Source organism: Nycticebus coucang, chromosome 2 (assembly GCF_027406575.1).
Source record: "Nycticebus coucang isolate mNycCou1 chromosome 2, mNycCou1.pri, whole genome shotgun sequence".
NCBI classification, from domain to species: Eukaryota; Metazoa; Chordata; class Mammalia; order Primates; family Lorisidae; genus Nycticebus; species Nycticebus coucang.
The window spans coordinates 33,107,949-33,124,012 of NC_069781.1; the positions used below are offsets into that span (position 1 = coordinate 33,107,949).

A 16,064-nucleotide genomic window follows, 5' to 3' on the forward strand; every position below is an offset into this window, starting at 1 on the left:
GTACACTGAACATTGAATAAAATGCTTTAGGGAGGGAAATATGACCACTGCATGCCTTGTCTTGAACTTGTTTGGGATTTCTGTATCTGCTTCTTTGCTGCTATCCTTGTTAGAATAAGTGGCAGGAAAGATTTATGAACAGTTCAATATTTAAATATAGTATAAATTTATCTAATGTTATTTTATTAATACATGTAACAATAATACTTTTATTAATACACATAAATTTTTATCATTAAAACATAAACAGAAGAGTTTAATATATATGCATTACATCCTTCTTAGATATAATAAAAGAATTGGCTTACTTTAGGTTTTGAATTAAAATGTGAATTTTGGTGCCAATGACATTTAAGAACATGTCATTAATTTAATGTAATTATTTCCTAAAATTAACCTTGACTGCCTTTGGATAATCTCTGTGCCTCCCATCTGGAGTTGGAGAGAAATGTTATGGGGAAAGTTCTGGACTCTGCTATTTTAGATTTGCATTATTAAATATGGCTCTCTCCTAGGTATAAGTTGAGACTCCTTTTAGCTTTATGCACTTTGTGATTTTGTCATGAGGTTCTCTTCCAACACCCATTTCATTATACAGTGCTCTCCAATGGATTTATTTCTCTTCACCTCCTTAAGTAGTCCCAGATACCTGCTAACTGAGGAATTTGTTTTTTAACCTGTTTTAGCTTTACTTGGCCCTTACTGATTGCTTTTATATAACATTTATAATTTATTTATTTAAAATATTATTTTGAGGGATTGAAGCATTAATGCAAGGGACATGTAGGCTGTGTCCAAATAAGAGGGGCCTATTTTCTCTTTTGCCCCTTAATTAGGTCTGTTAGGATACTGCCTAGGATTTTCCCAAATATACTTTATAAGTTCAAATGTCCCTCTTTTTTTTTTTTTTTTAAGACAGAGTCTCACTATGCCACCCTTGGTAGAGTGCCATGGCGTCACAGCTCACAGCAACCTCCAACTCTTGGGCTCAAGTGATTCTCTTGCCTCAGCCTCCCAAGTAGCTGGGACTACAGGTGCCCGCCACAATGCTCGGCTATTTTTTGTTGCAGTTGTCATCGTTGTTTTAGCTGGCCTGGGCTGGGTTCAAACCCGCCACTCTTGGTGTATGTGGCTGGCACTGTAACCACTGTGCCACAGGCGCCGAGCCTGTCTTTTATGAAGATTGACAGACATATAATTTATGGAAACTCAGAACTACACAGAAAAAAATTCTCTTTGAAAAACATTCTAAGTTAACTTTTCAAGATAGCTTAATAGTGCTACTAGAAGTAGGTTTCATTTCCAAAATTATTTTCCTCTCATATAAAAGATACCAAGTATTAATAAATATAGCATTCAGTTTTTCTACTCCTCTGAAATCATCTGCAGCTCCTTCCGCTTAAAACAAAATAAAAACTGAAAAGAAAGTTAATGAAAATCATAACTTTAGAGGCTGCCTCAGTATAATTCCTATTTCATAATTTTTTTTTCATTGAAAATCAGTTGTTTCTGAGTCGCTGTGTTTCCTGGAATAAGGCATATTGGACAACCCAAGCTACTAGTGTCTTTTTTTTTTTTTTTTTTAAGAATACTTCTTAAATGAGAGCTTTACTGAGACCCTTACTTGATTAATTCTTTCTTCATTTCTACTTAGCTGCCCCTATCATTAACAGAGTTTAATAAACATCCATTATTCTCAACTTACATGGCCATTATCTCTTTCTCTAAGAGAGTATGTGATACCAATTTCACAGACAAAAAATTATCCCATTATATCATGTACCTGCTGTATGTATATTATGCTTTTTATTTTATCCTTTCTTACTCTCATTTCACTTTGTGAAGCTATTTCCATTTTATAAAATAAAACAAAAAACAGGAAACAAGACATTCAAAAAGGCTAAGTACTTGCCAAAAGTAACAAAATAGTTTAGAGATGGTTCGATCATTTTAATTATTCTCCAGTAATCAAAGTTTATCATTCCAATTGCTCATTCCTTCTCCATTGATATTTAAGTTTTTCCATATATTTTATAAATAATGCTTCAGAAAATAACTTTGTACATTTCTGCTTGCACACATCTGCAAGTGAAGTATTGAACAAGTTCATTAGATCTTGCTTATTTTTCAACTATTCATTTATAGACATACCCCTGCAGTGAATGGAGTTTCTCCTTTCTCCACATTCTTGCTAATTTTAATAATGTTAAGACTTTACTATTTGCTTATCTTAAGGGTGAGAAGTATCTTGATTTAAATTACATTTCTCTGATTTTTTGTGAATTGAACATTTTTTCATAATTTCATAAGCTATATCATTTAAAAAATTTTTTTATTACATTTTCTTTCCTGGTTTACTACCTTTGCCCAATTTTTGTTGTATTGGTCATTTTTTTCTTATTAGAAGACTTGATGAAAATGCTAGGGGGAGGAACATGGCATCAGAAATGTCTGAGGTAACAGGTGACTCTCAGTGTTGGCTTCTCACAGAATCCAGAGAGACAGATCTGCCCTGCAAGATGAATAGCTTCCATCACGTGAAAGGCTGAACTCACAAGTTTGTGGTCCTTTTATGGAAGAAGCTGCTGATTGCCAGAGGAGTTGGGAAGAATTTTCCAGGCCAGGAACTTTGCCCTCATGGGTGGGTTGCAGGCTTTCTGACCAGTGAAGATAATACTGTGGTCATAATATGGATGTTGGCATCAGATTATCTGTATTTTAATCCCAGTTCTGCTCCTTGCCACTCATGTATCTGTGCTGGCATGTTGCTTTAGAGCAACTTAACTTGAAAATGAGAATAGTTATAGTACCTGTGTCATAGGGTTATTATGACAGTAAGTGCTTAGAATGGGGAATGGCATTAGTATGACTTTCGTAACATAAGAGATGTTATACCAGATGCACTTAACATGAACTTACTGGAAAACTGATTTTTCTGTAAACTGATAGAAAAGGTAGCCAGGGAGATCAGAATATAATTGGCTGAGAGAGAAATACTCATTACACTATTGTCCACAAGTCTGTTTATAAGCTAACTTGCTTGGTTAGGAGAGATAACATTATGTCACTCCATAAAATTAAGAAGTATAGAGAAAGGGTGTACAGAGAGTCTTTCCTACAGACTATGGGATATGCAAAGAGCTTCAGTTTGGAGCATACAGACCTGGATTTGAATTCTGGTTCTGCTACTTACTATCTATGATGTTGGACAAGCTTCTTGATATCTCTTGATTATCATTTACCTTTGTTGACTGGTGAAAATAACAGTACTGACTACAGTGCTAATAATAATTAAATGAGACAATTTTCATTATAATATTGTCCCTTAGAATTATTCATTCAATGATAATTTTCTGCATTGAATTCCCAGAATATTAGAACCAGGGACATCATTTGGATCTTAAAGTTTTAAAAATATAATTTCTTAATAATAAATGGAAAAAAGGAGTTCTAGATTTACTTAAAAAGTACACACAAGTCATTATTTCAGACAAGGTATAGGTGGAAAGTCTGAGGAAGTTCAGGAAAGTTTAGATAATTATGCTTTTGAGGTGAGCATAGGAAATAATAGCTTCAGTTACCTCAGATTGGAGCCATTACTGCAGAGTTGTTTTTAATCACAGTATGGGGATCTGAATAGGTTATCTGTTCTCAGTCTCCATATTAAAAATGAGAAAAACAGGCCAGAGGGGTAAGGGACTTCACATGTGTGCACTTTTAGTAGAGTCAGACCGAGATTTGGATTTTCTAGCCGATTTTCTGCCTTCCTCTCAGCCAAGCTAGGGTCATGGACCAGTGTAGTCTTTCTTAAGTTTTCAGGGAAAAGAAGGCAGGAACCAACCCTCTGTGTCCACCTTGACATGCGATCACTATTTACTGTATGAACTGCTCAGCTTAGTGCCTCTGCCCCTGTCAGGTGGCCACTGGCTCTGGCCCCGTGCTGCTGTGGAAGAGGTTGAGTTCTCAGGCTCTATTGATTTCCAGCTGCCAAGAATGCATTGGTTAGAACTCAGCTAGGGGCTCTGTACCCTTCATTCCTGTGCTGGTTGGTCTGGGAGGTTGGCTGAATTAATAGGTATGTGCCCCTTTGCTTTCTAACACGTGCTATATTTCTACTATCTTCTTCTCCCTCCATTGCCTGGTTATGGATTTTCCTGCCACCTGTGCTTGTCTGCATTGCCCTGGAGTTCAGTCTGATTGTTTCACCCTTTGGCAAATACCCCAGCTTGGAACTTCAGCTCTGAATATACAGTGAGCTATATGTATTTGTCACATATGTGTTTGTCTTCTGTGCTCTAGGAGAGAGGAAGGTGTATGGACTTGTATATGGGGGAAGCATGTCAGTGATATAAAAAATACGAGAAGCTTTTAAAAAAAATTACAGTGGAACCTCCATAGCTGACCACCTCCCTGCACTGACCACCTCTTTTAGTTGACCTAATTTTCATAGACTGGAAATGCACCAAATGTACCTATCAGAACAGAGGCCTAGTTCTTTATGTTGACCACCTCCATATGTTGATCAGTTTGTTACATTCCCTTAGGTGGTCAATTTACAGAGTTCTACTGTATTAGTGAAATTAATTATAAATAAAGACATTTCAGCACGTAAACCAATGGGTCTTTGAAGATTTTAATGCCAGGACCTAATACTATTATTTTCCAAATACGTGACTAATAAACTAATATGAAAACTGTAGTTAATACAGATGACACAAATGATGTGTTTTTCCATAGTTAAAAAGTGTTTTTAATATTTTCATGAATCCCATTTGACATTACAAAATAAACCTCAAAAAACTAAAAAAAAAAAAAAAAAAAAATCCAAGAAAACACACACTGAAAGGGTTGATAAAACATATTAATAATTTAAAAATACTGTCACAAGCATGAAAATTTAACATCATTTGGATATAAGAAAATCCTATCAAGTGTTGTCAGAATAGAGAAGAAATATTCTGAAACAAATGAACAGTCAAGTAGGGACAAGTATTTTGAATGTATTATGGATATGGAAATGCCATGGGGAAAATGAATAGAACTATTTCCTGAAGTAACAAAATGCAAGGGCATAGTACATAAACTTACCACCTCCTTAAAATAAAAGTTAGAATCTCTTATGAGAATTTAAACACCATTAGTAGACAAAATCTGATTGCAGTTAGTTAAATGTTTTTTACTTCAGTAGAAAACTATTTCAATGGTGAAAATGATGTAGGAATCAGAAGCATATTCTGCTGGAATCCTAGGAAGTTAACACTTTCTCGAACTAGAAAAACAGTTCATAAAAAGGCATGTCAGGTTATTACTGAATCAAATTTGTTTTAAAAATAATCTGCCTAGTGAAATAGCTTACCAGCTGCTACAACTCTGGGATCCTCATGAGACTGATGTCTCCCAGCTGCTCGACTATCGGCACTCTCATTCCACCAAAGAACATGAACTGCAGAAATAAACCGCAAATAAATTCTAAAAAAATGGCATTAATGAATAGGAAACAAGAGGAAAATGAATCAAAATCATTTAAATTCTTTAAGTCAAAATAGTGGTATCAAAAAAGATACAACTAAGTATTTTGGTGATAAGCTCTCAGAGGCATCAGAGACATGGCAAAGATATTTATAAAACTGATTGATCAAACTTATTTTATAGATATAGAACCACAGGCCTGGAAAAGGGAATTACTTGGTAAAACAGCTAAAAGCTGTTTATCAATCAAGACAAGACCTAACTATCATGACTTCCTTTTATCATTACTTTATTTAAAAAAGCAAGATTATAAAAATCCATTGACATGATACAAAGAAAAAAATTAGAAGTAGCATGTTAACTGCCTAAAGAAAACATCTGTTACTATTTAGTGTATTTCCTTTAAAAAAAAAAAAAAGAGTAAACCAAATTAGGTTTATTATAAATAGTAACAGATTTAAAAAAAAATTAACAGTGTGTATTCTCTATAGCAGTATTAATTTTTAATGGCTATTTTATTCCTTCTTACAGATATAGCAACTTTTTATGACACCCCTTATTGTTGACTATTTAGATGATTTCTTATATTTCAGTACTGTACAAAATACTGGAATAAATGTTCTTTTTGGACATAATTGTTTGCGATTTTTTTATAATTACAATGTAATAATGTTAAAAGAATAGGAAAATGCAGATAGATAAAAAGAGAAAATGAGAATCATTCCTATACCAGAAACATAATTACTCTTTAGTGTATCTTCTCTCAGATTTGTGTGTATGTGTGTACATATGTATGTATGTATTTTGATGTATGTTTATATATTTATACAAACATAAACATGTAAAAATGTTTATATAAATATTATGTAATGGACATGCACATCTATTTTTGCATTACATGTGTATTACATAAAAAATCAAATCATGCTGTTTACAACATTTCCTTAATGTAAACAGTGTTGACAGAAACTTCATTTGAGAAAACCTACATATCTACAATAATAACTGTGTCAATGACAACTATTACCGACACTTACTGGGTGATCACCATGTACCAAATCTGGTTTTAAGCATTTTTCATGTATTAACTCATTTATTCTTCACAATAATCTAGGAGGTAGGTCATGCCTATCATTATTTTATGGAAGAAGAAACTAAGGCACATTGAGTTTAACTTACCCAAGGTCAAAAAGTTAGTAAATAGTGGAACTGGGATTTAAACCTAGGCTGTCTGGGTTATTTCCTTAATATAAACTGCTAATATTTAAATTGAGAGAACCAAAGAGCATATCATATATAAATATATACGTATATGTAAGAGTATATGTGTATGTATACACTTACAAATATCCAGTGCATATATTTTATACTGTCCTACAGAAACAATGTACTGATTTATACTCCACATGTTCCCAATTTTCCTAGCATACCGAGAACGACTTTGACATTAAAAAGTGTATGTTCACACATTTTCAGTATTTTTTTCATATAAAAGTTATATGTTCAGTTATATGTGTTCAGTTATGACAGACTTAAAAAACTTTTAATCTCTTCATTCAAATATGATTACTATACATACAGTTTATATCTTCAAATTTTGTTCCCATATAACTAAACATACCTACCCACATATATAGCCATGTATATTTTCTAGACATAATACTGACAAAAATGATAAAAATAATTAAGGATTTCTATTTATATTGCCAAATTTGGGGGGGAAAGATTAAGCTTACATGAACCCTATACAGTGTAAGAGTACTTATTTTTTCCTGACCTATCTAATACTATATCCATATAATAATGTCTTTACTAGGTTAAAAAAAAATGGCATCTAATTACTGTTTTAACCTGCATCTTCTTTAAAATATATTTAGTAGTCATCTGTGTGTCTACTTTTACATGAAGTTTTCTTTTTATATTTCATTTATGGAGGTTTTGGTTTTGCAGAAAGTTTCAGCCTTTGTATAATAAAATCATCATTTGATTTTTTTCTTCATAATTTCATTTGCTTTTTGGCTGAGAAATCCAGTTCCAATATATATTACTAAATAATTTAGCTTTCGTTTTTGCAATTCTATAAATTAAAATATACTGTCATTGAAAGCTACAATCCATCTTTATTTTATTTTAGCATATGATGTAAGATACGCATGTAATCGTTTTCATAATTTTTCTTCTCCATTTACTTTCCAAATTGAACATACACACTTTTGGTATATTCTGATTCTTTTCTTATGATATGTTACTACAAGTTGAATGTCTGCATAAAGATCAAGAAGGCATAGTCTTGGGTATAATATTAGGTTTAAGATGTCCACTGGATATAAAGTAGAAATGATAAAAGGACAATTGGGTATTACAAGACTTCCAAATATTTATTAGCTAGTTTTAGTCATTTATCCTTTCAGATAAACTTTACAAATTTTTTTAGAGTTTTCCACAAAGAATCTTAAAATTCTGTTTGTAATATCTTTCAACTTTAAAAGTTCAGTATCCCAAATACATGTTTTATTAAATAAATGTATATATGTAAATTTACCACAGTATATATATGTGCATATATATACTATACACACACACACTATATACCTAAGTAGTAGAAAATGCGTAACTTTTTATGAGGGGCCTTTAATATTTATAAGAAATATATATTACTTCTTTTATTCAGAAATAATCTCCCCAGCTACTCGGGAGGCTGAGGCAAGAGAATCGCCTTAAGCCCAGGAGTTGGAGGTTGCTGTGAGCTGTGTGAGGCCACGGCACTCTACCAAGGGCCATAAAGTGAGACTCTGTCTCTACAAAAAAAAAAAAAAAGAATCTCCCTACACCCAAAAATGGCATTTAAAAAATCAATGAAAGTATATTCCCAGGGGAAAAAAGATTATGAAAGGAAAAGATTGTATCTTGAAGTTCCTTTAGTTTTAAAAATTTAATCGTTTTGATATATCGGGAAAACAGAAGTTTAGTATTTGAAAGGGCTTCATAAGGACTTAATATTTTAAATAAATTAGAAGTAAAGCAGGTTTTCTCAACCTTCAAAACTACAAAAAAACCTAAATAGATAAAAAATTATATATTCTGTAACAGTCAAACTAACGCAAGGGACTTATTAAATTACCAATATATATAGCAATTTCATAAAAGAAATGGAAACACCATACCTCTGTTGAGCTCTCCATATTCTGTGTGGAAAACACCAACTAGTTTTGTGTAACCTAAATTAACATGCGTATGAACTGCCCTTTTAAATGCATCACCCCACAGAGCTGGCCCACCAGGTTTCATATGAAAAGTAGCCAGTTCATAGACTCCTAGAATAGATAGAAAAAGAAGTATTTTATAGAAGGCATTCAAGCAATTTCTAATTGTGTTTGTCAGTGGTAGGATTATCTATGTATACAGATTTGGAGAATAATACATGTATATGTGTTATATAGGCATATTGATATTTGCATTCTTTTTCTTTGCTTTTTTATGTTTAGAAACGTTCTTACCCATGTTTAAGAGTGAAGTTGTTAAGTTTAATCATACAGAAGATAAAGAAAAAGGACTGGAAGCTACATATAAATTACTATCTGAAATACCAGCCCTCAGCCTTTTGGTTAAGAACAAGTGTAGTACCTGAAATATTTTCAATCTATAATTTGTCACTAAAACTGATACTGAGAATTTATAATGAAGTGGGATTTTTGAGCTGTGTGTGTCTATACTTTTAGGAAAGCAATGAATAAAAGAAAAACTTTCTAATCTCTTACATTTTCATTCTTTTTCTGATTTCCACTACTTTTTTCTTTGTATAATTTCCCCCTGTAAATTTCCATTTCTAGCAGGAACAGCAAAGCAAACAATGGACCTGAAGTGATGTCTCTTGAGTTTTAGAGGAAAAACAAAACAAAACAAACCTAAAGGGATGATTTTATTTTTCCTAAACATCCAGGTAAATGCTTAAGTATCTGGACAAAAATAAGAGGCAGTGGAGGAAAAAAACCACTATGAAACAAGTAAATTTAAGAGGTAAAGGAAAAACATGCAAAAGTTTTCCAGGAATCATGAACAAGAGAGAAGAAGAGAACCAAGATTTTATACACTGTTCAAGATTTTATTTATAGTGCTGAGAGCTGACAGGGTATCTAGTGAACAAGGATCCAAATGGATCAAATAAGACTTATTAAATTTCTTATAATATAAAACACACTACAAAGTTGGGGATAATGGGGTAAATAAAATAAAATTTAAATTAGTTTATGCTTTTCTAATCTGACCTTGGATTAAAACTGGATTGAGGTAAGAGTTTCTGTAAGTCAGCAAGAAGTGAAATCAGCAAGAAGACAAATCTTAAGGAATTATTTTCAAACTGAGAAATAAGAAAGAGGAAGACACAAAGTTAGACCACAACAATACAGCTTGGCAATTTCAGTTAATCTGTTTTCCCCCAAAAGTCAAGTTTATAATCAAAGATGTACTTAATGATTTATGATTATTTTATATTTAAAAGTTTGTATTAAAATTATGAAAAAATACATATATTATCCCTTACTTACCCACATTCTCTGCTCCCAATGCATAACTTCTCAACCTTACTATCTCAACTTTATCTGTAACAACAGCTATGCTTTATACATTTTTAAGAACTTAATTTGGAAAAACACTTTATTATCTAAAGCTCTTTTTTTTTAAGGATCAGCTAAGAGCTCCAGTTTATTTTTATCTCAATAATTACTTCATACTTCTATATAAAACAAAGGATTAATTTTATTTTTTTTTCAGAGGAACTTTAGTTTTTGTTGCTTAAGCTCTTTAAGTATTTTATTCATGAAAACTCAAAATGATTATGAAGGAAGCACTTACCTTCTTTTGGAGGCTTTTCTAATTTGCACCATGGTACCAGATAAGCAATCTCACTTTCTTGTTTATCAATGAGTGCCAAATTTGGAATAAGGAATTGTTCTTGCCATTCCTTATCTTTGGCCAAGGCTTGCCGAACTTTAGTTCGATGAGCAAAATTATCTGTGGGATAAAAGAATTAAGAAAAATAAAAGTTTTCAATTTAAAATCACCTATACTATTTTGGATTTCATTCAAATCAAAAAATGTTCATTGATGCCATATAGAACACTGTGTTATGCCTTTGGAGATACCAATATAAATAGAAGTGACATCTGCCCTCATGGTGCTCAGGGTCTAAAAGGGGACTGTAAATGCAAATAATCACAATGTCAGATAGTGAGCTTTATAGGCTTTACCACTTAGGCAGTTGTGTGAGAAAGTAAGTTACTGAATCATTTTGTGCCCCAGTTTTTGTGAAAAGGCAATACTACTACAACATCTGCTTCTCAGGTTGTGAGGATTAAATGAACACATGAAAAGAGTTTAGAATAGTGTTCAGCACCTAGTTAGTATGCAGTATGTGTGACTATTCTTTTTCTTTTTTTCCTTTTATTTAATTGAGGCCTTTGTAGTGTTAGATAAGAGAAACACTATTTTGCTTTGGTGGGTAGTAGTGGAGGTCAGGTTGAAGTACACCTTGAATCAAGTTTAATGTAAGTGAAACTAAAATATATTTTTAAAATTTCTTCTCCTTTAAACAAATGCTTTCCAAGAAATAGTACCAGTTCTTTCACTTATTATTAATCATTCTTTTCCCCTACAACTTATTTCTCTTCTTTCTAAGTTACCCAAACAGGTATATACATTTACCAGTTTATAGGCCTAGCATTATATTTATGCTTAGGACACCTCACAAGACTAATGGTCAGAGTTTATATGATTTATGTTGGGGATAAACTGTAACACCTATTTTACAGTTTGAGTGAGGTATATTAGGGCTTTATTAGATTTTTAATGGGCTTTGATTCAACTAAAACATCTAAAACATAAATTGTATTTTAATTGGGTTTATTATAACAGGGAAAACTTTACCAGGGATATCCAACCTTTTTTTTTCCTGTCGTACATTGGAAAAATAAGTAAGAGTTGTCTTAGGTCACACATTAAATTCACAAACACTAACAAAAGCTGATCAGAAAAAAAAAAAAAGATTCTTGTATACATTTCATGATAACTGATACTACAGATAAGCAAAATAACTCATATAATCAGCATGCAACCCATGAGGTGGGTGAAAGTTGAAAATCACTGTCTGAACCAAACACTAAATGAAATTATTAAATAGAATTCTTTGGATATCATCAAATCCTGATGTGGACAGTTAAGAATAGACACTGGTGTAACAAACGTTCTGGCTATTCTTGTTAACTTGTTTTCATTTCTTTACTAAACCAGGAGTAAAACCTGGTTTTCATGGGAAAACCTCTTATTTTTTCCCTATCCCTTCCTAGAAGAGAGTAACAATGAATTCCTTGAAACTTTGGGGTAGAGTAATAAAACAAAAGTGGTCTCTAAACGTAATAGAATTATTACGTGTCAGAGTTAAGTGAGGCTTAAAAGTTAGCCATCATCCCCCATCAACCTCCATTTTCATGAAGCTCCTAAATGTCTGAACTATTCCTCCTTAAATACAGATATCCAGCCATTGCTTTAGTAACAAGAAATGATATTTTTTCCCTTCCATTTGTGATCATAACCTTCCTAAACTTTCATAATCACTGCTTTAGATTTTTCATAAATCATCTTTATAACAAACCATTCTAATTTTTTTCTCAGAATTAAGGTCTAATTCATAGTTTTAGGATTCACATATGAAATTGCACATTTTCCAATTTACCAAATTGGGTTATTAGGGGTATACCCTTAATTCTGGGAAAAATAATCACAGAATGTACTTTTTTTTAGGCATTTACTGCTTTTTAAAAGTTTTACTTAACGTGTATCTACAGTAATATAGACCCAAGAACTATGTCTTATATAACAGCTAATAGAATGAAAATCTTTACTGAACACTTAAGCTGGATGACTCATACCATACTTCCAAATATGAAACACTGTATTCACTCTGCCACCAAATTCTACACTCCAATATCCAATCAATTCGGAGTGTGCTGTCCGAAGATGAATATTTTTCTTAAAATTTTCCAGGAACTCATTCATCTTTGAGGGTTTAAGATAATAGGTACGAAATTCATAGAATGTTCCATCATATTGTCTGGGGCCTGTAGCCAAAGATGAGCACACCTGAAGAAAGATAAGGCAGATTTAAATATTCTGGGGAAGGTAGGATTATGTTATAACCAAAAACTGAGGCTGGTACAAAGTACACTCAGTAGATTCATAATCCATGTTTGTACCTGTCAATTTTCTATATACATTTGTTTACATAGAGATGTCAATGAAGGTAACTATTCTTAACTATGCTGAATATATAATTACTGTTTCCTAGCAGGGGTTCACCTTTAGCTACTTTTTCATGAAAACTGTTCAAAGAAGACACTGGAGTCCTCATTACATTCATTCACCCAAGAACTACAATTAGGATTCTCATAAATTTACCAAGAGTTTTCCCTTATTTGCCACTATCCCATCTTTATTCAACAGTGTATATATTAAGGTTATACATATAAAAGAACTTCTTTAAAATATGCTTATCTTTTGGCAGGCACAATAAAAATATATTTACCAGCAGAAAACTATTTTAGGTTCTCAAAAAACATGAAAATTGCTATTCAGGTCAAATTATTTCCCAAATTCAAAATTTAGGAAACCACTGGTCAAAAATAGGACTAGAATGTAACTAGTGCAACAAAAAGCTATGACCTGCACAATTGATTGTAATACAGTGGTAGACTCCACAAATGCCGAAAAAGGAAAAAAATTCAGAATCAATTTTCTGAATTATTATTTTCTAATTACAATGCAATATATAAAGAAGGGCATTTGATTGATCCATTTAAACCAGGTTCATGGAAATATTCCTTAAGAAACATTAGTTCCTTTCAAAATAGCCATACATTCACTGTAAGTCTCTAATTCATATTCTGATTGAACTCAATTTATAGACATTCATATGACATTCTTGTTTAAAAATCCATCTTAAGTAAGGTTAGCATGTGACCATTTTGTGAAGCTGATTACACCAGAATAATCTATTAAAGCAGTTTTGGTACTACAAAACTTAGTCTGTCTAACTGAAATGGTAGGCTTTTCTCTGATATATTTTTGTTTACAAAATACAACAATATATGTATTTTACTTAATTGTACATAATAAGGCTTAATGATAACCATCTATCTTGAATTAATTCCCTTCATATGTCTGAGTTACATTCTTATTACCTAAATAACTAGGCTTGTCATAAAAAAAACACTGCAGCTGCCCTGGCTGTTAGTGGACATTCTTTTTGTTCTTTTTAACCAAACTCTAATTACAGAATGCTATTAGAAAACAAAACAAAACAAAACAACTGCCCATTATGCTAGTTTAAAAAATATTATAAATAAAATATATCAGAAAATGAGCCTGTGGGGCATTTGTAACAATTACCTTTCAGGTTGATTCAAGTAACTTGCATTTGGAGGACAGAATATTTGGCTTAATGGCACACAATTTTATAATATTTTGCAGGATTAATACACTGTAAGTATCCTGAAGTGACAAGAGGTGTAGGGTGGCTGGGGGTCAGTGACATTTTTATCCCAGGACAGACTATTAATAGTGCTGGGGCAGAGATTATGAGTCTCCATCCCTTGTCTCCATCCTGGGGCTCATTCTTACCAGCCACGACTTTAAATTCACTTATGACAGAATAAATGGTAGATACTTAAAAGTTCTCTTTCCTGTCCCACTAGGGAGAGACTCAGAGATACAAAGATTGCACTCTTTGTATCTAGGGTGAATGGATATGACTCTGCATCTAGGGTGAATGAATATAACTGTCTCATCTATTTTTTTTCCAGATTTTTTTTTTTTTTTTTGTAGAGACAAGAGTCTCACTTTATGGCCCTCGGTAGAGTGCCGTGGCGTCACACAGCTCACAGCAACCTCCAACTCCTGGGCCTAGGCGATTCTCCTGCCTCAGCCTCCCGAGTAGCTGGGACTACAGACGCCCGCCACAACGCCCGGCTGTTTTTTGGTTGCAGTTTGGCCGCGGCCGGGTTTGAACCCGCCACCCTCGGCATATGGGGCTGGCGCCCTACTCACTGAGCCACAGGCGCCGCTCTTTCCAGATTTTTTTAAAAAAGCATTTATTTGACCAAGCCATGCTAGACAGAGAAGCTGAAAGATTCAGGGATCATATATTATGAGTAGGTAATATAAGTGATGTTTAAAAAAAATCGATGAATATTATCTTGTGATTTTATGTGTGTGGCAAGCACGAATACATAGGATGTCATATACGATAATTTAAATTATTTCCAAAGATAATTATTTGGCAGCTTGGTGTATTCAGTTTGCTTCATGAAGCCTGACAACAGGCAGCTGTTGGAAACACGGACTCAGTACTTGAACCCTTAGGGTCTCAGGTAATTTACAGTCATCAGTTTTTTATCTGTTCAGAAACCTTATAATTCTTTTTTTTTTTTTAATTTCAAATTGATCTGAGGGTACACATGTTTAGGTTACATTGTTTTCACTTCTAACGTAAAATTAAAGTTGCGCTTGAGCCCTTCACCCAGGGGGCGTGCTGAACTCTCACATGGTGCCCTTTAGGTTAGGTCCCGTCAATGTCCCTCCCTGCCTGAATTGTTAGACTATATTTGAGTTTCATTAGTGTTCGCCAGGTCTGCCTTTGGAATAAAAGGAGTAAAAGCCTAAACACCGCAAGGAAAAGAAAATTTCTGGGTCAGATTCACAGAATAGGCCAATGAGTGTAGGGCTGAACACCAAGCGCCGTTTTGTACCTTTCTCATCTAAGGTTAAGAGTTTTGTCATTTTGGTTCCGAACCTAGCCTGGCTTGGGGGCCAACCGCACGAAACGCGAGCCCCACCGGGACCCTGGGCTGCCTCCTCGTGGTTCTCTGGAAAATGTTCCAAAGTTGGGTATTTCCTTTAAAAGGGGGAGGCCGCCGGTTCTGCTGCATGCGCGTGGTTGGCCTTCCCCACTAAAACCAAAAATCTGGAGGGGGCTGTAACCCAGTCGGGGCACAAACCAACAGGAGGGCGAACAACCGCAGGCGAGGACGTGGCCAGCGCTCCCTGAGTCGCAGCTGGGACGGTTCCAGGCGGCAACACCGCGGCAGGGATGTCCTCGGAGCCGCCGGGCTTCCAGGCCAGAAAAACCCCGCCGCCCGCGACTGCTGGGGACTGGGTCGGAAGGCGACCTCTACAGGCGGGCGGGTCTTCCCTCTGTCTCACGCGCGTCCCAGGGTCGCCGCCTCAGGCGTCTTAGGACGCGTGGAGCTCCACGTCTCGCCGTGTGAACCAGGGCGCATGCGCGGGACTCTCAGGCGCCGCCCCTCCCCCCACCAAGGATACGGGTCAGGCGCGCCCTGGCTGCGGGTACCTGAGACACCCTTGTCCGCGTGTCTGGAGTCCTAGTCAGGCCGCTTCTGAGGGCGACCGTGGCGCGGCTTCCAGCACTGAGAAGGACAGCCAGCCGCATCCTTCCTCAGACTTCTCTTAGGGCTGCTGCTCGATGGGGAACGAGCGGCGAGTGGACAACTGGCTGACGCCGGCTGGGCCGAGGTGGGCTCCGCCCC

The 16,064-nt window shown here is 34.7% G+C and overlaps 1 protein-coding gene across 2 annotated transcripts; it reads right to left on the bottom strand.

The window, feature by feature from the left end:
* Positions 1 to 4,058: 4,058 nt before the first annotated feature.
* Positions 4,059 to 16,064, bottom strand: NIPSNAP3A (nipsnap homolog 3A). 2 transcript variants are annotated; one of them, XM_053567121.1, is made up of 6 exons: positions 15,267 to 15,854; positions 12,393 to 12,603; positions 10,321 to 10,479; positions 8,634 to 8,783; positions 5,357 to 5,443; positions 4,059 to 5,269 (listed from the first exon to the last, which is right to left on the bottom strand). In XM_053567121.1, exons 1-6 carry the CDS (start codon positions 15,273 to 15,275, stop codon positions 5,193 to 5,195), a joined length of 693 nt encoding a protein of 230 aa, XP_053423096.1. In that variant the 5' UTR covers positions 15,276 to 15,854; the 3' UTR covers positions 4,059 to 5,192. The 2 variants fall into 2 exon arrangements, with proteins under 2 accessions (XP_053423096.1, XP_053423086.1); XM_053567111.1 differs by lacking the exon at positions 15,267 to 15,854 and adding an exon at positions 15,869 to 16,064 and having other exon boundaries at positions 4,062 to 5,269.

Bases quoted from the DNA above. Each gene is read 5' to 3' on its own strand.
- NIPSNAP3A (XM_053567111.1), bottom strand. From the start codon at position 15,967: ATGCGGCTGGCTGTCCTTCTCAGTGCTGGAAGCCGCGCCACGGTCGCC. The intron at 10,480-12,392 runs GTATGAGTCATC...TTTATCCCACAG, and splicing joins GTTTCATATTTGGAAGTATG to ATAATTTTGCTCATCGAACT. The intron at 5,270-5,356 runs GTAAGCTATTTC...CTGTTTTTCTAG, and splicing joins TCCCAGAGTTGTAGCAGCTG to TTCGAGAAAGTGTTAACTTC.